This window comes from Aulonocara stuartgranti (assembly GCF_965226115.1).
Source record: "Aulonocara stuartgranti genome assembly, chromosome: 6".
NCBI classification, from domain to species: Eukaryota; Metazoa; Chordata; class Actinopteri; order Cichliformes; family Cichlidae; genus Aulonocara; species Aulonocara stuartgranti.
In genome coordinates this window covers 38064421-38087410 of record NC_138944.1, presented here as the reverse complement: position 1 = coordinate 38087410, position 22990 = coordinate 38064421, and the positions used below count along the sequence as shown (strand labels likewise).

The following is a 22990-nucleotide window of genomic DNA, read 5'->3' as shown; positions in this document are numbered from 1 at the left end:
AAGGGATTTTAGAAAGTTTTTCTTAAAACAAATAAACTTGTTCACCCACATTTGACATCAATGGAGGTATATTCAGATTTCTTCCTCCCCACTTTGTTCTGAGCTCTACAGTAATACTCTCCAGAGTCAGAGGGCTGGATGGAGCTGAAGGAGAGCTGCTGTTCATTACTGAGAGGTTTTTGACCATTCTTCTTGTACCAGGAGTATTGAGCTGCTGGATTAGCATCACTGCTACAGATCAGAGTCACTGATCCGCCCTCCCTGAATTCATTAGAAGGGTTCACCATCACTGACAGAAACTTTGGAGCATCTGTGTGAAAAACAGTTGTGCAAATGATCAGTAATTTGTTAAAATGATGAGGAATTTAAACACTGTAACAGCTCGAAGTCTTGTGCAGTAGTTGAATCTATTTATTTTCTTCTTAGCAAAGATATAAAGTTGTAGAATTACTACAGAAATGAGCCGAAGTTTTATGACAACCTATGCAGTATATAAAAAACTTTAAAAAAAAATTTATCCTCTGAAGGGAGATTAAATCTCACTGTCATAGAGAGAAGTTATTGATGGATCTGAGAGAAATATATGAAATTATTTCCACTCACAGTTCACATTAATAGAAATATATTCAGATGTCGTCCCCACTGTATTAGCAGCTATACAGTAATACTGTCCAGAGTCAGAGGGCTCGATGGATCTGAAGACAAGCTGTGGTTCTTTACTGAGAGGTGTCCTTCCATTTGTCTTGTACCAGACAAACGTAGCTGCTGGGTTAGCTTCACTGCTACAGGTCAGAGTGACTGAAGTGCCCTCTTTGATTTCACCAGAGGGACGCACTGAGACAGAGGGAGGCTTTGGAGCATCTGCAGGAGAAAACAAAGGGATTCAATATCCTATAATTTCCTTCAAAGTTTGAATTATTGATCAGATAATGATGAAATTTCAGCCACATCATTTAGTTGATTAGCAAACAACATTATTTACCCCAGCATCTTAAATAGAATACTATAGACAATGTGAATCAAAATGAATATCATGATTTGAAAATCTCAAACACTGACAACCATGACGCCCTGTTTTACTCACATTTCACATCAACAGAAATGTTTGTAGGTGTTGATGTTCCCAGCCTGTTCTCAGCTGTACAGTAATACTCTCCAGAGTCAGCAGGCTGGATGGACTTGAAGGAGAGCTGTGAATCTGTACTGACAGGTGTTTGATTGTTCATCTTGTACCAGACATACGTAGCTGCTGGGTTAGCATCACTGCTACAGGTCAGAGTCACTGAAGTGCCCTCTGTGATTTCACCAGAAGGACTCACTGACACAGAGGGAGGCTTTGGAGCATCTGCAGGAGAAAACACAGAGAGGTAACTGCAGTTTGAATTTCTGACCAAATCAACTAACTGTGTAAGTTTACAATGAGAGGAGTGAAGAGTTCTGGATGGTGTTAGCAGGAACACATGAAGATATTCCCATAACATATATTATCAGAGTTTGCCTTACTAATGATAAACAACAAACTATTGGAACAAATATCCAATTCTGAAAACAATAATGATTGCCTTATAATGGAGGTTTTATTGACCAGATGTAACTGGGTAAGAAGCAGGATACAGGCAATACAGACAGAGCCTATCACAGCACAAATTTACACTCAAACATCTGCATCTTTATCAACAGTTCAACTAACAAGCAGGTTTTTGAACTCTGACAAATCTATGTAGATTTCACAGAAAGGCTTTGACTGACCAGGAAGTTTCAACCCAGAACCTTCTGCAGATACAGCCTCTTCGCATTTCCTGCTCTTAGCCAGGTCAGCTAGCTGCCAGCTGCTAGGACTCTCCCCTTCTTCTCTTGGGGCATATCTATTTTCCACTATGAACACTCAATTGCAGAGTGTCATTGAAAGATGGCACTTCCTTCACAAATGTTTGACTTAGATAATCACCTATAAAAGTACCTAAATGCTTGCTCAAAGATAGTCTTGGATTATTGTGATTTTCTTAGTGCTTTTGTAGGGTCTTTAACTTTTGCAGTGTAAAATGCCTTAATGGTCAAACTGACTGCAATCACCAAAAGTATTTCCAGCAAATAGTTCTTCATTCATGCATTTCAATCTTATCAAATAAAGAGATCAAATTAAAAATTAAATTAAATAACTTAAAGAAATTTCAGTCTTCCTCAAAGATCCAAAACCAGATGTGGAGGTTATGTCTGCCACTATTACAACAACATTCTTCAGTTTTGTTTGCTGGGTTGTTACTTGTTCAGACTTTTGTTTATACTATGAACATGTCTTATATTTTTCTGTTAGGCTACAACTGTTAGATTTATGCTTCATATTTCTTTAAACTCTGATATTTGTCCGAAGGTTTTGAGCCGCCCATCACTTATCTGAATTTTGCATAAGAGAGGACAGACTTTCACCTACTGCATGTTTCTAAAGTGCTCTCCAGGTTTTATGAAGGTGTTTCAATGTTGTTCTTTGGACATTGGTTGTTTTTTTTAATCATCTTCAGTCCGGTCCTAGTATCTGAAGGGGAATTTTTTTTCAAGCTGTGTTATGACCTTGCAACCGTGGTGGAAATTAAAGTCTATTAGTGCCAGTGCTTTGGGTCCCTCTCCCACAGCAGCATTTCACTGACCTTGTTAATCACTCAAAGTGTTTAGAACAGAGCCAGACATATTTCTGGCATATTTCTTTAGACCAGAATACACACGCACATGGATGTTGTTGAGCAATCAGAGTGTTTCTGTCTGCGCATTAATTGCTGGATATTCCAGGATCCAGCAATTTAATGCTTTCATGTTTAGAAACTTAAGTCAGCAATAACCATCGAGTGCAAGTATCACTTTCTGTCTTCTACCTTGCTTTTCTTGGTGTATGTTATGGCCCTAGCAGGGCCTCCTGACACGGTTGATCTGATATCCTCGTGTTGGTGTTGTTCCCAGATCATCATACTAAATGTTGTTCCAGGATCAACATTGCAAGTGACCAATCAGAATGTTGTGACGTCATACTTTTGCGACTTCGGGTAAAACCGGCGTAAAACAAAAAACTGTACTTAAGCTGCGAGAAACCGCCTCTGTCCGCCGATCAACGGACCCTGACCCTAAACCTAACCCTAACCGTAACCCTTTAATAAACAGTAAGCAGAATTGATATTGTCCTTGCAACATTGGAATTTCATAAATGCACGAATGGCTTGGTGCGCAAAAGAATAACGTCACAACAATGTGATTGGTCACTTGCAATGTTGAACCTGGAACAACATTTTCATGATGGTCTGGGAACAACACCAACACGAGGATATCAGATCATCCTCCTGAAACTGTCCTTGTGTGGGTGTGGTGGTGTTCTCTCTCCGCCTCCTCCTCTCTTGCTCCACCCCTCTGTCTCTCTCTCACTCTTCTCTCTCCCCAGGACACAGCTCTTGTTCATTGGCCTCGTTTACCACCTGGGCTCAGTCAGCAATCACTTCTCTGAGGTTATATAAGCTGGAGATGAACTGTATGTGTGGTGGTTTTTCCCCTGTGGCTCTACACCAGTTCTCTAGGTGTTGGAAAGGGTCCTTTGTGTGTCTGTCATGCCTGTGTTGAGGAGTTAAGTTGAGTGAGTAGACGGGCTTGTGGGCCCCAGAAGTGTCTCCTTTATTTGTTAGGTGGTTTTTTCCTTTGTTGCTGCAACTGCTTCCTTTGTTTCTTTGCATTATTGATAAAACGGTGTTGCTGGCTCTTTTGGTCAAGATTATTTGTAATAAAGCTATATTATATATTGACTGTCTGGTTTCCTTTTCATTCCATTCTGGACCCACTTGTTACCGATCCCCACACTCACATCCCTAGACCTCTTAGTGGTGACGTAACAGTGTACACAGCCTCTATTTGCTGCAAGCAAATATCTATATATGAGTATTCAATTGAAATGTTCAATATTAAGATTCTTTCAGAATTAGAGTCCCTGAACAATTTAAAAGATAAGAAGTTTAAGTGTAACAAGCCTGTAAATGAATGTTCCCCCACACAATAAGAAATATACATGATTATAAACTTCAGGGAGCCTAGATTACCCTTTATTTATCAACAGTTATTGAATCACTGGCTCAAAGTCAGGCTCTGAACTAAGTGACCTGTGACGAATGTTGAAAGTCTTTGTGAAAATCGTGTGACTTACATTTCACATCAATAGTGATGGATTTAAGTTTTGACCCCAGCTTGTTCACAGCTCTACAGTAATACTCTTCAGAGTCAGAGGACTGGATGGAGCTGAAGATGAGCTGTGGGTTTTTGCTGAGTGGTTGGCTGTTCCTCTTGTACCAGACATACGTAGCAGCTGGGTTAGCATCACTGCTACAGGTCAGAGTCACTGCAGTGCCCTCTGTGATTTCACCAGATGGACTCACTGACACAGAGGGAGACTTTGGGTTGTCTGGAGGAAACACAGGGAGACAAAAGCATGTTATTAGTTCCTTCAAAGGTTGAATTATTAAACAGATCAAACAACTCAATGAACCTGATGCTACTGGAGCTTCTCAGTAATGAGATTTGGATGGTGTTATCAGAGAGATGTTCTCAGTCCCATTGTAACTTTATGATCTGAATAAATGGCAAAATGTTCTAAACAAAACAAGGCTAAAAAAGCTGTTTTACTCACATTTCACATCAACAGAAATGTTTGTAGGTGTTGATGTTCCCAGCCTGTTCTCAGCTGTACAGTAATACTCTCCAGAGTCAGCAGGCTGGATGGACTTGAAGGAGAGCTGTGAATCTGTACTGACAGGTGTTTGATTGTTCATCTTGTACCAGACATACGTAGCTGCTGGGTTAGCATCACTGCTACAGGTCAGAGTCACTGAAACGTTCTCCTTGATTTCACCAGAAGGACTCACTGACACAGAGGGAGGCTTTGGAGCATCTGGAAGAGAAAACTCAGGAAAATAACTGTAGTTTGAATTTCTGACCAAATCAACTAACTGTGTAAGTGTACAATAACAGGAGTGAAGGGTTCTGGATGTTGTTAGCAGCAATGTCGTCATCCTCAGACATACTGTGACTGAATGAGTGGATCAAATTACAGTTCATTTCTGGGAACATGAAGGCCAGTTCAAACTTTCCACCATCACTGTGTCAGTAAAGGAAAGATTTGCAGATTGTCTAGAAACCACAGACAGATGTGTTTTACAGAAGCTTCGATAATTTTACTTCTACTTGGAAAAAACAATATGCTTAACAGCATGTGTGGCTTTGTGACATATTTCTCTTTTAGTTTGCATTTCTAGGCATACATCAGGGTTTGGTTTGATTATGTAAACAACAAATGAGAAGAACAAAAATACACAAACTAAATAAAGACTGCTTTATACTGGAGATCTTCTGGACCAGCTACTGTAGTTAAAAACACTGAAATCAGTTTTATGTAGTAAAGTTCAGGTCTTCAAGTATGTGTTGTGAGTAAAACAGAGAGAGAGCACTGTGGTATGAAACTGTTCCAGCCGCCAGGGGACACCATGTTTCATCTTTGACAGATGCAGTTTTCTGGCATTCAGTACAGATCATCTACAGATGGAGAACAGATGATCATATATGTTTTTAAACTTGATAGATCCTAGACTTTCCCTTCATTTTTAGCAGCTGTTGAATCACCAGTCACAGCCGCGCTCTGCTCTATCTGACCTGTGCTAAATGTAACAGCAGCTGACTGTAAACATGAAGCAGACAGACCAGAAGAAAAATGATATTATAGACAAGCATGTAGAAATATTTACAGACATTTTTGTGAAAATTATTTGACTTACATTTCACATCAATAGCGATGGATTTAAGTTTTGACCCCAGCTTGTTCACAGCTGTACAGTAATACTGTCCAGAGTCAGAGGACTGGATGGAGCTGAAGGAGAGCTGCCGTTCATTACTGAGAGGTTTTTGTCCATTCTTCTTGTACCAGGAGTATTGAGCTGCTGGGTTAGCATCACTGCTACAGGTCAGAGTCACTCCAGTGCCCTCCTTGATTTCACCAGAAGGACTCACTGACACAGAGGGAAGCTTTGGATCATCTGGAGGAAACACAGGCAGACAACAGCATGTTTATTAGTTCCTTCAAAGGTTGAATTATTAAACAGATCAAACAACACAGAAAGTATTTATCATTTTCACAACTAAATGGAAGTCAATGATCATGATCGGCTGACATGTGAAATCGTTTTATGTCTTAATTTTAAAGGATATATGCAAATATATCCTTTAAAATTAAGACATAAAACGATTTCACAAAGATGTTGCATATAAACATAGAAGAAATGGAGCAGTTCAGGGATCGACAGCAGCTGAAATGAATTATGAAGTGGAGAGAGAAGAACAAAGCAGATGTTTGAGGACAAATATTTTTTCAAAATACATGAATACATTTTTGGAAACTTGTTCACCCACATTTGACATCAATGGAGGTATATTCAGATTTCTTCCTCCCCACTTTGTTCTGAGCTGTACAGTAATACTCTCCAGAGTCAGATGGCTGAATGGAGTTGAAGGAGAGCTGCTGTTCACTACTGAGAGGCTTTTGTCCATTCTTCTTGTACCAGGAGTATTGAGCTGCTGGATTAGCATCACTGCTACAGATCAGAGTCACTGATCCGCCCTCCCTGAATTCATTAGAAGGGCTCACCATCACTGACACAAACTTTGGAGCATCTGCGAGACAAACCACCATTGGGCAAATGATGTGGAATTAAAAAGATTTTAACAACTGGAACTCTAGTGTTTTATTATCAAATTTTACATCAGAGGTACAGTATAAGATTGCAGATTTACTAGTCATCACTCAAAGACTTATGACATCTGATGCAGTACATGAAAAAGAAAAATAACATTTTTAAAAAGAGAAAATAATAAGTAAATACAATCTTGAAAAGAAGAGAAAAATCTCACTATCATAGAGAGAAGTTTTTGGTGGATTTGAGAAAAATGTATAAAAATTGTTCCACTCACATTTCCCATCAATAGAAATATATTCAGATGTCCTCCTCCCTAATTTATTAACAGCTATACAGTAATACTGTCCAGAGTCAGAGGGCTGGATGGATCTGAAGACAAGCTGTCGTTCTTCACTAAGAGGTGTTCTTCCACTTATCTTGTACCAGACAAACGTAGCTGCTGGGTTAGCTTCACTGCTACAGGTCAGAGTCACTGATCCGCCCTCTTTGATTTCACCAGAAGGACGCACTGACACAGAGGGAGGCTTTGGAGCATCTGCAGGCGATATTATCAAAATCAATTAATGTTAATAAGAACACTGAATATAAGTATTGTGGCTGTCTGTATGTTGTCGGGATACATGAGCAGACCCCATCATGGTTATTGTGAGTCCTTACAAAATTATGTAAAATGATGTTGTTATGTAGTCGTCATTCCTGTATGTGAGGTGTAGATCACTGATGACAGATTATACAACACAGGAACATCACAGTGATGTCAATAAACAGTAAAAAGTTTTTTGTGTTCTTGGTGCTTTTTTGTTGCTGTCAAAAAAAGTTTAAACAATATAGACATTTGCATAAAATACAGTTACCTAATGCTTCAGAAGAATTATTGACATATTTTACAGTTAGTTTAGACATCACTGCACTTTAACTAGGGAAATGTTAAATATGCAACAAATAATGACATAAGGAAGGAAGTGAAACTGTTCAAGAGAAATTAATGTTATTAAAGTTGATTTACTGACATTTCACGTCGATTAAAACAGATTCAGATGTCCTCTTCCCCAGGTCATTCTCAGCTGTACAGTAATACTGTCCAGAGTCAGAGGGCTGGATGGAGCTGAAGGAGAGCCACCACTCCTTACTCAGAGGTGTTTGACCATCCTCCTTGTACCAGGTGTAATTAGCTGCTGGGTTAGCATCACTGCTACAGGTCAGAGTCACTGAACTGCCCTCCACTATCTCAGCAGAGGGACTCACTGACACAGAGGGAAGCTTTGGAACATCTGGAGGAGATGAAAATCTTTAAATTGTGATTTTTTTCCCCCTAATATTGAAGGTTTTATTTCACATGTTACATGACATTTCATAGTGACACTGTGGAGTAAACTCACACACTGCAGCAGAGCGGTAACCCTCATGTCCTTTAACAGCACAGGAATAGCTGCTGTCATCACCTCCAACAGAGACTCGCAGAGATGTTTCTTCCTCTATTTTCTGTCCATTTTTGTACCAAACATATGATGGAGGATCAATTACATCACAGCTGCTGTGACACTGCAGCTCTGTGTGGGCTGATGATTTTCTTCTCTTCACCTGCAGGTCTGAATATGGAAGGAAAGAACAAATCGTCTTCATTTTAACTAAACCATCAAAGTGAATGAACACGGAAAAACAAACCTTCAGAGCAGGTTGAATGTAAGCAACATGGCTAAAAGCAAGTGACTGAAAGACAAACACAATATTTATTTTCAATGAAAATCTTACCTGTGACAGTCAAAGTGACTCCAGGTGAGCCAGTATAACTTCCACCATACTGGTTTGTCATGAATCTGAACTTGTACTCAGCTGAGTCACTCTCTCTCAGGTCTGTGATCCTCAGAGTGCAGTCCTTCTCATGAAACTGGTGCTCAACCCGCCCTGTGTAGTCTGGGTCTGTTCTCAAATCCACTGGCCCATAATACTCATTTCTAATAAACCATAATCTTTCCCGAAACATAATTCCACGGTTCCTATTGTTTGGGTAACTGTAGCTGCAGCCTATGTCCACTGTTGATCCTTTTAATGCGCAGATGTGAGTGGAAGTGTAAGTCACTGACCAACCAGTCTGACCCAGTACCGCTGTAACACAGAGCACATCAGACACTACAGACACAATCACAGTTGCATTAATAATGAAAACATTTGTTTACATTTTCTTTAACATGAAAAGCAACATAAATAATAAAAAAGCTTTGCATGTTATTATAAAAGCAGAGCATTCCTTCCTTTTTTAAATAGCATTATTATTTATGATTAAATTGTTAAGCTGTAGTGAACAAAGGAATTACAAGAGTAAACGTAATGTTAATTGACAAATAGGATTTTTTAACCTAAGTTAGTCAAAAACATTTCATCTGATACTGTTTTCTCTCTAATGAGACTGTGAGTCTGACAGAGCAGTTCATAAAAATGCAGAACAGAAGTTCTGCATGCCTGGCTGCTGCTGTACACTGTAAACAATGCAGATGTAAAAAATATAAATACATTAACACGCCTAATGTAAATAAACTCAGAAACCTGTGGCTGCAATTAAACATGATTTTTATTTGTATTTATTTATTTATTACTAAATTTACAACTTTGCATACGTTCCATGTTTATTGAAAACGTAAAACAGCTAAATGCAGTTTACTGCTGTAAATCCATATTTAAAATTTGGTGCACAGATTTAAAGTGACACTAAAAAATTAAAGTAAAATAAATATAGATTTTGTAAGTTTACATGGATTTATTCATTTCTTTACATGTTGTGTAATTAAAGTTTTAAAAATGGTGGGGAAACTTTTTACAAATGAGTGCACAGTTTTTTAAGTGAGTACATAACATCTGCGACTTTTATTAAACTGTCAACAGGTATATGGTCATTTCACAAGTGGTGCATTTATATTACCAAAATTGGTAATAATAATAAAAATAATAAAAAGTAATAAAAACAGAAACGTAAATTCTGTTTTGTTATTCTTAAGAGATCGTCATATTTATTGATTGTTATGTAAATGTTAGATTCCTTAAATTATTGTTTGTACTTAAAATAAAGTGTCTAACACTAACAGTATCAAAATATTTTTGGAATTACTTTTTTATATATTAAAAAGTGAAAGGGTTAAATCAGCACCAATCAGATTTTGTATTTTAGTTCTGAACAAGGGGTGTAGGTCGAACCTCAACAGTATTTCATTTTATGAGCAGAGACATAGGATGAAAATTAACTTTACACAGGGAGACCACTGCAGGTTACAGGGTTTTATGGATTATACCACAGTGGCTTTATGCCACTTTGTCACTAAATCTCTATTACCAATTGTATTGCACTATTTTATTACATTAATAAAAAAAAAAAAGACTTTTCACATCAAATTACATTATAAAACCCCCACTAATAACAGTACTTTTCTGCAATTATAAGTCTCATTCATTTTATCAGACAGTTTGACCATGCTATTAGGTAAATCAAGTTTTTTAATTTAATATTTAATTTTTTATAAGAATCTGCAAGATTTAATGTAAATGCAAAGCTAAAATGGAATTCAATTTTAATTTCAATTTTATTTATGCAAAGCCAAATCTCAACAGCAGTTGCCTGCAAAACAACTGCATTTTAATTTACCATTGTCTGTATTTTCATGCAGAAAAAGATTTTAATGTGATGGTAAATTTCCTTTATTTTATTTTACTATTTTTGGTATCCAAGTGGCAGTTATTGGTTGTTGTTTTTTGTTGTTGTTGTTTTTACAAACTTTTTATAGTGTATTTTTTGGTCTCTAAGGGCTGATTTGCTAGTAACCAACACAGAATAGAAAGTTATGAAAATGCAGTGATGAGGTTTGGTTCCTTTTTTTCCTTTTCCTTTTTTTTTTCTTTTTCTCGTGCAGAGTCAGTTTCCTTCGGATAAACTAGACCCAGACCCAGATGTTGTGCTGCACATTTCAAACAGTCCTATCCATGTCTATCCTTCTTAAAAGACTGAAAGTTGCTGAATATGTCAACATTTTTACCAAATCTTATTACCAAAACAATAATATAACTCAATAAAGAATGCATGGTAATGGGAAGTGATGCATTTGTAATTTTTTAAATATATCTCTTTTAGTTTCATCTGAAAAGGCCCTTCATTGTAGAGGTTAGGTATTCAGTACCTGGCACAGTGAGAAGCAGGACAATAAATCCACTCAATGCTGCTGCAGTTACACTCATGGCTGCTCCTCTCATCTCTCTGTGTGATTTCAAAGAAAATTACATCAGTAAAGAATTGAGTTAGTGCATTTCACTGTGCAATAAAATAAGAATGTAAACAAAGTCTTCTTACCATAGAGAAAGATGTTGTCTTCTAATGACAATGTTCTCATATGATCAGTTCAGTAAGCAGAAGGCAGAACTGTAGCTATTAGACCAAGCACACTTCCTTCCTCTTCAAGTTATTATTGGGCATGAAGTCAGTACATCTGGGACTGCTGTGGTTTTCCAATCCATATACAGCACTCTTAATATTTCCTATAAAGTCTTGAGGGAATAATTTGTGGTGTTCTAATGCCAAACCACAGCTCACCAAGGCCACTTTTAGAGAGAAAGAGAAATTCTCAGTTTTACAACTTTTATTTATCACAAGGAAAGGCATTTTCAAAGTACTTTATATTGCATAGACTGACAGTGGGGCCCATGTAGGATCCATACCGATTTTGTCTTTATGGGCCCACAAAAGGTAATCCTGTGGGCAACATATATGGGCTCCACCACAGAGAACCCATTATACTAAAGGGATCCCCAAAAAACAACTGCTCCACTCCCTTTGTGGGAGTTGGGGAATGGTATAAATGTGGACTGTATACTATACTACTACTGTAGACTGTTCACATATTTATAATACAGAAATGCCATAGACATCTTATTATTATATTTCAAGAGAAGATGTGAAAGTTTTCAGGCCAGATTCCATTTTCTATGACAGACTGAGCTTTTTGAGGATTTTATGGTGTTTTTTAAATTGTTTTTTATATTTTTTTATTTCAGTGAGTTGATCCATAGTAGTTTAGAGATTTGGTAATAAGTAAATAATTCTTTAGTCTGGAAGAACACACGTATTCCTTGGGTGTTTCAGGAAAGCCATAATTAAAATCCACTAAATTAAATGAGTGATGAAACCTGAAAATGGGTGTAGTTGAAAATAACTACTCGACTAACAAAGCAGCATTACCTGACGAAGACCCCACTCAACCCATAGCTGGGTAGCTATGGGATTGTTCACCTGATATTGATGTAAGCTTTATAAAAAAAAGAAAATCTGAAGCATGATTTCAAACATGGTTCCTGAGAGGAGTCTAACAAATTATGATCCTTTCTGCCATTCCACTTCAAGAAACTGAATTTTGCTGCTCTCTAGTGTTTCAGCATGAGAGCCAGATATATTCTTTTGACAGCTCAAAAATTGCCTTCATGATCAAACTGCTGCAGTGAAGCATTTTAAGGTGAGGTGAAGCAGTATTAAATTCTAACCTGACTCTGTTTTTCTAAGAATTCATTAATAAACTCAGAGTGTTTGACAAAGGCTCAAATCTGTACACAGCAGCTCAAAGGTAAACGGAGAGAGGCAGGCTTTTCTGTAGACTTTTGGATATAGCTGATGCATGTTGGCTAAAGCAACACAAACACATTATTTTTCAGTCTGAAATGAAGTAATATAACTAATACTGGGAAACTCAAGAAGTTTCTTTTATATGGATTTCAGAGTTTAATTTCCAACTGTCTGTCAGTTTTTTAAACCCAGATTTCACCTTTAACAGAGACATCAATCAATAATCAGTCAATCAATATTTAATTTGTATAGCACATTTAAAAAGGACAAAGTGCTTCACACAAGGTAGCAAAGCAGATTACAACAAAGGCAACAAAAACAGTTAAAAACAATTAAAAACAGTTATAGTTACAGTTACATAGCACAACTGCAGACCAGGGCCCTATTTCAGGAAGCCGGTTTAGAAAACTCAGAGTGAAAAACGATACTCAGGGTTGAGTAACCCCGAACTGTCCAACTCGGAATATTCGGTTTCAGAAAGGCTGATAACAATTAGTTCAGTCAACGCGGAGTTGCTTTAACCCCAAGTTAAGCGCGCGCACGAGGATACATAAAGCCCTGATTAGTGGAGCACAGATTAAGCGAGTCACCATGGAGACGGAGGGAAAGAAGGCGCGGTCAATGCATTTTACAGCGCTTGAGGCCGAAATTCTGATGGCAGCATATGCCGATAACATGCAAATTCCGCGGAAAAAAAGTAACACAGCCTCAGCTGCAAAAGAAAGGGAGCATGCATGGCAAAACATAGCCGACAGAGTCAATGCGTGAGTGTTAATTTAAACATTGATCTAGGGATTTCCACCCATTTAACACGTTATTTTATTTTATTTTATTTTTTATTTTATACATTTGATTTTGTGATGTGATGTGAGCGCAGGTGCAACCCAACAGGCCCCAAACGTTCCTGGCAGCAAGTAAAAATGAAATATAAAAATATAGTCCAAACAGGTAAGGTGTAATTGTATTATGAGCCATAGTGCTTGGTCTGTTTGTCCGATGTAAATTAATTGCAGTTAGAGGCTACATTAATTTCCCCTCTGTAAGCACTTATTGAAATTATCTGAGCACATTACAAGTACATATTTGCTTACTCTGTATGCTCAAATGTGACCCGTTATAGCCAACAGAAAAAAAGCGGAGGCCCGAAAAACAGGTGGGGGTCCTCCACCACCACCACTCACAGAGGCTGAGCAGTTGGCTTCCACATTTGTGATAATGTTGGCAGCATCACATATGATCTTCACAGTGCAGAGAACACAAATTAGCATCCATTACTATAATGAAATAATTTGTTAGTTTGAAATGCTACAGGGAACTATGTACCTGTACATTAATGCTGTGGAAAGACTTCCTGTTCACATAGTCTCCTTCATTTACTGAAGGAGCAATGATTGGAATGTGAGTGCCATCTATACAGCCAATCACGCCTGGGAACCGTGAGAATAAATGTAAAATTTAAGTAGTAGTTCAAGTATCACCACATCATGAATTAAGTTTTGTTCATCCTGCTACCTGCAATTTTGTGGCATCCCTCTTTGATAAATCTTGTGCGTCTGTGACCGGGGAACACCACAAACGAGTACAGGAGACGTTTCAGTGCAACTGTAACATTCCTGACTGCCCGACAGACGGTAGCCTTGGAAACGTGCTCAGCGTCACCAATATTATACAGAAAGCTCCCGTTTGCAAAAAACCGAAGTGCAATACAAATAATATGTACAGAACTGAGAGGATGTCGGCGATGTGTCACATGAGCAATATTAGGCCTGAGGATGTTATTCAAATGAATTATAGATTGTGCTGAAAAACGGTAACGTTCACACAGAAAATCATCAGGAAATGATAAAATGTCCGAACGCGCTCTAATCACTCTCTCCCGGCGGAGAGCTCTGCAGAGAATTTGGGCTTCAACATCTACTGGCTCTTCAAGGAAGGGGCACGCCATGTCTGACACTTCCTACAGTCAGGTTTCTGACAAAGAGGCGGAGAAGGTCAGGGTTAGTTGAAGTAAACCTGCTAGGGGGCAGGTTAGCTTCACGGAGTGTGTCGTCATAGTAACTCACTCAGAATTAATCTAAACTCGCTTTGTGAAACCGAAAACCCAGAGTTTTCGTTAACTCAGGGTATACTTACTCAGAGTTTGCACTAAACCGGCTTCCTGAAATAGGGCCCAGGTGGAAGTCTAATTTGCTTCAAAAGGTGAGTTTTTAAGTGTGATTTAAACGATTGAATGGAATCTGACATGCGAACATCGATAGGAAGATTGTTCCAGAGTTTGGGTGCTGCAATTGCAAAAGCTTGGTCCCCTCTGGTCTTTCGTCAGGGCCTTTGTTGCACTAAGAGCAGTTGGTTAGAGGATCTGAGTGCTCTCTTGGGGTTATACACGCCAAGAAGGTCTGTTAGGTAACTGGGCACCAGGTTATTTAAAAATTTAAAAGTATACAGAAAGATTTTAAAAACGATACGGTATTTAACAGGGAGCCAGTGTAGATTGGCTACAACTGGGGTGATGTGATCATGCCTTCTGGTGCCAGTTAAGAGGTGTGTTGAGGCATTTTTGAACTAATTGCAAACGCTGGAGGAGACAGAATTGGAGGCCCATGTACAGAGAATTGCAATATATCTTAGAATCTTACAAACCAAATCATGAAATAAGGAGGGGTGAGGCAGGGACAGAGGCTTTATTCTTTGCTGCCAAAAACAAAACAAAAATAATGTTAGGAAATACATTTAGAGGGACCTATAAGTATATTTTTGATTAAGTGGCTCCTTATTGCTAATAATTGTGAAGTTAGTGATGTATTAATACATCACAGAAAGTATTTTACATACGGGTAAAAGAAAAAAAATTACAATCATTTTTGGTGTTGAATAATTACAGTAAAAACCAAAATAATCCAGAGCACAGGGAAACAAAAGAAACAAGAAAATATTATTAATTATGTCATTAGCACATCTGGATCAAGAGTCATCACTATTAATAAGTTACTGTAACATGTATATGTTTCATTAATATCTGACCAATAACTCAGGAAGAGTAGCGATTCTTGTGACAATGGAAAAGTGCCCATAAAATGATAGAAATGACCTTAAACACAATGCTGCTCAATTTCATACAGGTTAGTTATGACATCTGTGTGAAGAAGTTGGAGAGAGAACTCAAAAAGGTCAGTCAAATTTAAAATTGTCTTTGATGTAACTGTATTCAGGAGTGCTGGATGCATACTTAGGACTTCATAAAGATTTTAAAACATTACCGTGGATAAAAAGTCTGCTAGAGAGATGGTTTTCCATGTCTGGGAAGTCTGTTGACTGTGCTGTACAGAGCAGCTGGATCCTCTGCATCTTCTGGAGTTGTGGTCTGGATTCTGCTGAACAGATATCACAAAAAGCTCAAAACAGACTGAATTAAGTTGTTTTATTTCTGTAAACACACGAGAAGCCACTGACCTAGGGGAAGTACTAGCACTTCTGAAAGTGACAGCGGAGTAGACGACCCTCTCGTCTTCTTCCTTGTGTTTTTTGGCCTGGGCTGGTCTGATGTTGGCTTGGACCGTATTTGCCTTGTGTTTGACAAAGCGGAGAGCAGTATAGACGACTTCGCCATCTGCAGATTGCAGCTGTAGACATAAGAAATGTACAATTCATAAAAGATTAAAATCAGTGCTTTAACTTTGACTACAAAGAAGAGTAGAGAGAACTTTTTTTTTTGTCTTTTTTTTGTTGGAACCTACAGAGTGCTGCAGTCACTTTAATGCTAGAATGTGTTTTTGTTTCTTTTGTACCAACATAGTTCACCTCCTCTCTCCTCTCACCTGTTCAATAGTGTCCGGTCTCTCTCCAGGCTCAGGCTGTTGTTGCTTGGGGGATCTCTTTTTTCTGGTCAGGATAATTCATTTTTAATGGTTAGTTCAAAGTGCTAAGTGCACTGATATTACAAACTCAACTACACAATAAATGACACTTAGCATCTGCTCACATGATCCATAGGATGACAGAGACGAGTAGGAGAGCCAGGAGAATAGCAGAGACTCCTGATATAACTGTTGGTTTCCATGCTCCTAACAAAGAAAAGTGGTCAAATCATTTAGAGTTAAGGGTGTGACCCCAATTTTAGACATCACCACTGTAAGTCAATGGCTTTATAAAACTTAATCTCACTTAATTACTTAAACTTAAGCAAACCAAAAATCCCCAGTCTGATTAAAAATAGAAAGCTGCATGAGACAACTACATGTGTCGCTTATGACTCACATACACAAACAGAGAACAGTATAGTTTCCCCCAAACAGAAATAATTTAACAAGAGCAGTGCCCTTTGAATGGAAGGCACACCAGGTCCAGATGGTGAGTTATAACTTTCAGTGTTTAATCAACATTTCTGGTTTCACTTACTTGATGCAGTCAGCTGTAAGGTGGAGTAATGATGTCCTCTGTTGTTCTGGGCCACACAGGAATAACTCCCACTGTGTTCAGGTGTGATGTCAGTGATGGTGAAGTTCTGTCCTGATGCTTTTGGTGAGTCTTCATCCTCCTTGTACCAGGTGTAATTAGCTGCTGGGTTAGCATCACTGCTACAGGTCAGAGTGACTGAACTGCCCTCCACTATATCAGCAGAGGGACTCACTGACACAGAGGGAAGCTTTGGAGCATCTGGAGGAAAAAACATTTGTAACTGTGTATTTGAACTTTTATATAGCACAGTTTAACAGCATAGTCTGAGCTACTAAATGATACATCCTTTACATCATCCAGTGCAGCTGCTCATTGATCTGTAGCAGCTGACTGTTAATGTTAACAAATGCTGAGTAATCAGCTTAAAGAAACAACCAGTTTTACTCACATTTCACATCAACGGAAAGTTTTTTAGGTGTTGATGCTCCCAGCCTGTTCTCAGCTCTACAGTAATACTCTCCAGAGTCGGCGGACTGGACGGAGTTGAAGGAGAGCTGTGAATCTGTACTGAGAGGTGTTCGATTGTTTGCCTTGTACCAGACATATGTAGCTGCTGGGTTAGCTTCACTGACACAGGTCAGAGTCACTGAAATGTTCTCCTTGATTTCACCAGACGGACTCAGTGACACAGAGGGAGGCTTTGGAGCATCTGGAGGAGAAAACAAAGGGAAATAAATACATGGTATTATTTCCTTCAAAGGCTGAAAACTTGACCAAATCAAAAACCTCAATGTTTGAATTTTTGACCACATCAAACAAGTCTGTAAGTGTCGAGTTCTGGAGTTCAACATCCTCAGACACAATATAAGCTGATCAAATGACAGTTTATTATTGTTAACTCCACAACTGTCTGTTCTTTCAGTAAAATGAGCATGTTTGCTGTTATTAACATTCACACCAGCAGAATATGAAGGTGTGACACTCTGTCCAGTCTCAAAAGGTTCATTTCATTGAGAATTTTTCTGGAACTTTGTGTTTTTCTGCCAATGCTTGGATGTTGTTATTCTCATCTAAGTCATTGTCACTATCATCTATTTTCTCACACTCGTCAATACACCCTGAACAGCTTTTAAACCTCTCGCAGGGCTAGATCATCTATCCATACATTTTTAACCACTTTTCAAGCTTGGCATAAAACGTTCTTACAGTATCATCAGTTTAAAATGTAAACTTTCTCAGTAATGAAGAGAAGTTGAGCAATATGCATGTTTTTAAAACCTCATGCAGCCTTGAATTTCCTTTAAGAGTTATTATTATTAAATCACCAGCAGAATCACTGCCGTGCTCTCCTCTGTCTGACCTGTGATAAATGTCACTGCAGACTGTAATCATGAAATAGACAGAGGAGAAGAAAGATGATATTATACATATTTTCACTTACTATAGCCTATACATAGTTTCACTCACATTTCACATCAATAGTGATGGATTTAAGTTTTGACCCCAGCTTGTTCACAGCTCTACAGTAATACTGTCCAGAGTCAGAGGACTGGATGGAGCTGAAGATGAGCTGTGGGTTTTTGAGTGGTTGGCTGTTCTTCTTGTACCAGACATACGTAGCTGCTGGGTTAGCATCACTGCTACAGGTCAGAGTCACTGCAGTGCCCTCTGTGATTTCACCAGACGGACTCACTGACACAGAGGGAGGCTTTGGAGCATCTGCAGGAAACACAGGGAGAAAAAAGCATGTTATTAGTTCCTTCAAAGGTTGAATTATTGATCAAATCAAACAACTCAATGAATCTAATGCTACAGGAGCTTCTCAGTGAGGAGATCTGGATGGTGCTAGCAGAGATGTGTTCTCAGCCACATCATGACTTCATCAGCCAATTGATTTAATGTTTACACTATATTTACATAACCCTATTACCTAAAGTGTCAGTGGGGACACTGATTTGATAATCTCATAATCTTATGTTATGTTTCAAAATAGAGCATAGAGAAAAGATCAAATGTCTGAGGAAAAAGTATCATTTTAAGAAAAGAATAATGGTAAAAAAAAATTAGCTTGGTTGGGTACAAAAAATCTTATCTGTAAATTGTGGAACAACTTCAGAAAAATGTTCCTCAATGTAAAATTGGGAAGACTTTCAATACATGATCATCTGCAGTACATGATATCATCAAAAGATTCTGGAAATCTTGAGATGGGGCCCAAAATCTATATTGGATAGCATCGGAAACAAGCAAGTGATCGAGTAAAACGGTAAACTTGTTCACCTACATTTGACATCAATGGAGGTATATTCAGATTTCTTCCTCCCCACTTTGTTCTGAGCTCTACAGTAATACTCTCCAGAGTCAGAGGGCTGGATGGAGCTGAAGGAGAGCTGCTGTTCATTACTGAGAGGCTTTTGTCCATTCTTCTTGTACCAGGAGTATTGAGCTGCTGGATTAGCATCACTGCTACAGGTCAGAGTCAATGATCCGCCCTCCCTGAATTCATTAGAAGGGCTCACCATCACTGACACAAACTTTGGAGCATCTGGAAAAGAAAATATATTTATACAATCATTTAGTATTTTGGGAAAATGATAAAATATTGACATAATGTAACATCGGAAAGTCTAGTATTTCAATCTCAAATTAATCTTCATGTTAAAAAATATTTAAAAGGACAGAAAAAAAACATCTCACTATGAAAGACAGAAGTGTGATGGGTGAAATATATGAAATTATTACCACTCACATTTCACATTAATAGAAACATATTCAGATGTCCTACTTCCCACTGTATTAGCAGCTATACAGTAATACTGTCCAGAGTCAGAGGGCTGGATGGAGCTGAAGAAGAGCTGCCGTTCTTTACTGAGAGGTGTTCTTCCATTTATCTTGTACCAGACATACGCAGCTGCTGGGTTAGCTTCACTGCTACAGGTCAGAGTGACTGAAGTGCCCTCCTTGATTTCACCAGAGGGACGCACTGACACAGAGGGAGGCTTTGGAGCATCTGGAGGAGATATCAAGATTTATTAAAATTAACAAGATAACCAAATATCAGTGTGTGTGTGTGTGTGTTTACCGATGTGAGTTGTAGGGATATGTAGTATTGTGTGAAGACTCCTTCAAATTTAAATTCTACTCTCCAGCCAAAAATCCATATCATTTTAACAGTCTCTCTCTATATTTCCGTTTCTATAAAAAAAAATATATTTTTTTATGACTTGTGGTGCATACCTGAGTGCAGCACCATTTTAGAATATGGAGTCTTGTTTTTTTTTTTTTTTAAAGAATGAATCTATTGCAGTTAAATTCTATTTTTTCTGTTATTCACACCCAGTGATATAGTTATAGTTGTTGTTCCTGTGTTATGTGTAGATCACTGATGACAGATTTCAAAACAAGTAGTAAGTAGTAAGTAGAAATAATGGTTTCTTTTTTGTGTTCTTGGTGAATGTTTTGTTGTCTGTCAGGAAAAGTTAGAACAACACAGACATTTGTTGATAAGATCCCTCCTACAGATTAAACAGTGCCACATTATTAGGCACAGTGTGAGTGAATGAGAAATATAGAAGAAACAAAAGGACTAAGGACATTTGAAAGGTAGTGAATGCATTTAAGAAAACCTATTACTGAAGCAGATTCACTCACATTTCACATCAATAAAGATGGATTCAGATGTCCTCTTCCCCAGGTCATTCTCAGCAGTACAGTAATACTGTCCAGAGTCAGAGGGCTGGATGGAGCTGAAGGAGAGCCACGACTCCTTACTCAGAGGTGTTTGACCATCCTCCTTGTACCAGGTGTAACTAGCTGCTGGGTTAGCATCACTGCTACAGGTCAGAGTCACTGAACTGCCCTCCACTATCTCAGCAGAGGGACTCACTGACACAGAGGGAAGCTTTGGATCATCTGGAGGAGATGAAAATCTTTAAATTGTGATTTTTTTCCCCTAATATTGAAGATTTTATTTCACATGTTACATGACATTTCATAGTGACACTGTGGAGTAAACTCACACACTGCAGCAGAGCGGTAACCCTCATGTCCTTTAACAGCACAGGAATAGCTGCTGTCATCACCTCCAACAGAGACTCGCAGAGATGTTTCTTCCTCTATTTTCTGTCCATTTTTGTACCAAACATATGATGGAGGATCAATTACATCACAGCTGCTGTGACACTGCAGCTCTGTGTGGGCTGATGATTTTCTTCTCTTCACCTGCAGGTCTGAATATGGAAGGAAAGAACAAATCGTCTTCATTTTAACTAAACCATCAAAGTGAATGAACACGGAAAAACAAACCTTCAGAGCAGGTTGAATGTAAGCAACATGGCTAAAAGCAAGTGACTGAAAGACAAACACAATATTTATTTTCAATGAAAATCTTACCTGTGACAGTCAAAGTGACTCCAGGTGAGCCAGTATAACTTCCATCACGCTGATTTGTTATGAATCTGAACTTGTACTGTGCTGAGTCGCTCTCTCTCAGGTCTGTGATCCTCAGAGTGCAGTCCTTCTCATGAAACTGGTGCTCAACCCGCCCTGTGTAGTCTGGGTCTGTTCTCAAATCCACTGGCCCATAATACTCATTTCTAATAAACCAAAATCTTTCCTGAACCATGATTCCACGGTTCCTATTGTTTGGGTAACTGTAGCTGCAGCCTATGTCCACTGTTGATCCTTTTAATGCGCAGATGTGAGTGGAAGTGTAAGTCACTGACCAACCAGTCTGACCCAGTACCGCTGTAACACAGAGCACATCAGACACTACAGACACAATCACAGTGACATTAATAATGGAAACACTTGTATAAGGTTTCTTTATTCTAAGAAAACATGGAAACCAAAAAAGATGTGTTACTATGAAAGTAGAGCTCTCTCTTTTTCATCACACTGTCACACTTTATGTTCATGAGTTGGGATTTCTTCATGTATTAAGCTATAGTGAACAAAGAGACTGCAAGCCTGCAGGAGGAGATAAATAGGACTTTGTAACCTAAACGCTGTTTTTGTGAGTCCCAGATGTTCATCTTTTACTTCTCTTCTCTCTAATGAGTCTGATGATGAGTTTTACATAAAACAGAAGTGCTTCATGCTCCTGTTGCTGTATTCGTAGGTCTCTAACGGCTCATTTACAAGTAGCTAAATACAGAATGGAAAGTTATGAAAATTAATTTATGAGGTTTGGTTCCCTTTTTTAGTACAGACACTCATCACTGAATCCTTCAGATAAACTACTATCAGACCCACAGAAAGTTATATCAAACAGTCCTATGTCTACATGTCTATGTATTTATAAAGCTAATGAGAGATGCTGAATATGTGAAAATCTTTATCTGTGGAGACCAGTTCATTGGCACAATAATATCCCTCTTTAATGAACACAATAATTTTAAACATCATATTTGTAAACTTTTAAAGTAAATGTAACTCGCTTAGCCTTTGTTGTAAAATTTAGGTATTCAGTACCTGACACAGTGAGAAGCAGTCCAACAAATCCACTCACTGCTGCTGCAGTTACACTCATGGCTGCGCCTCTCATCTTTCTCTGCTACTTCAAAGAAAATTACATCAGTAAAAAATTGAGTTATTGCATTTTACTGTAAAAAAATCGATCAAATAACTACATTAAAACATGAACCTCGACTTACCATAGAGAAAGGTGCTGTCTTTTAACGGTAATGTTTTTCAGTGATCAGTTCAGTAAGTAGAAGACAGAAGTCAAGCTGTTAAACTAATCACACTTCCTTCCTCTTCCCATTAATAATCAGTATGATGCCAGTAAACCCGGGACGCTCTGGTTTCTGTGCACATGTAGCCCCTTAATATTTTCTATTAAGTCTTAAAGGGCTATTTTACTGCGTTCTAATTCCAAACCTCAGCTCAACACAACCAAAGACATTTATAGAGAGACGAAGAACTAGTTTTACAACTTTTATTTATGTAACACGAGATCTCAACAAATTCAGTTTTACCTTCTTGGACCTGGGGCCTGTTCTTCGTACCTCGCTAAGTAGGTTAGCTGGATTTGATTGTTGACGATTTCGCGTGATCTTGGATCGTTCGGTTCCCCGAAGCTCATCCGGGACTTGCTGCCATAGCAACAGAGCCGTAAGCGTAAACCTGCTCGGGAGCAGGTTTACTTTATGTAAACAAGATTAGATCGCGGCCACGCAGGTATGTCCGCTTCATTTATACGAAAGCAACAGCGATATTTTACCACTGTTGTACCATAAATAAATATTATCAATGTAACTAAAGATAATGCAGCACCTGATCCATTTAT

General features: G+C 38.4%; 1 protein-coding gene across 1 annotated transcript in view; it reads right to left on the bottom strand.

Moving 5' to 3' along the window:
- The window catches only part of LOC309709265 (sialoadhesin-like), a 35499-nt gene extending 13106 nt beyond the window's left edge, over positions 1-22393 (bottom strand). Inside the window, exons 1-26 of the mRNA XM_082537819.1 lie at positions 22356-22393; positions 22174-22258; positions 21094-21471; positions 20721-20930; positions 20353-20613; positions 19451-19711; positions 18986-19246; positions 18169-18420; positions 17150-17410; positions 16702-16959; positions 16286-16367; positions 16122-16185; positions 15757-15926; positions 15630-15674; positions 10874-10950; positions 8463-8816; positions 8090-8299; positions 7721-7981; positions 6985-7245; positions 6427-6687; positions 5796-6053; positions 4655-4915; positions 4175-4429; positions 1085-1345; positions 604-861; positions 50-310 (exon numbers count right to left, since the gene is read on the bottom strand). Of these exons, the coding sequence (XP_082393945.1) occupies positions 50-310; positions 604-861; positions 1085-1345; positions 4175-4429; positions 4655-4915; positions 5796-6053; positions 6427-6687; positions 6985-7245; positions 7721-7981; positions 8090-8299; positions 8463-8816; positions 10874-10950; positions 15630-15674; positions 15757-15926; positions 16122-16185; positions 16286-16367; positions 16702-16959; positions 17150-17410; positions 18169-18420; positions 18986-19246; positions 19451-19711; positions 20353-20613; positions 20721-20930; positions 21094-21471; positions 22174-22231 (5539 nt within the window). The 5' untranslated portion in view covers positions 22232-22258; positions 22356-22393. The remainder of the gene's footprint in view (positions 1-49; positions 311-603; positions 862-1084; positions 1346-4174; positions 4430-4654; positions 4916-5795; positions 6054-6426; positions 6688-6984; positions 7246-7720; positions 7982-8089; positions 8300-8462; positions 8817-10873; positions 10951-15629; positions 15675-15756; positions 15927-16121; positions 16186-16285; positions 16368-16701; positions 16960-17149; positions 17411-18168; positions 18421-18985; positions 19247-19450; positions 19712-20352; positions 20614-20720; positions 20931-21093; positions 21472-22173; positions 22259-22355) is intronic.
- Between the last annotated feature and the right edge of the window lie 597 nt (positions 22394-22990).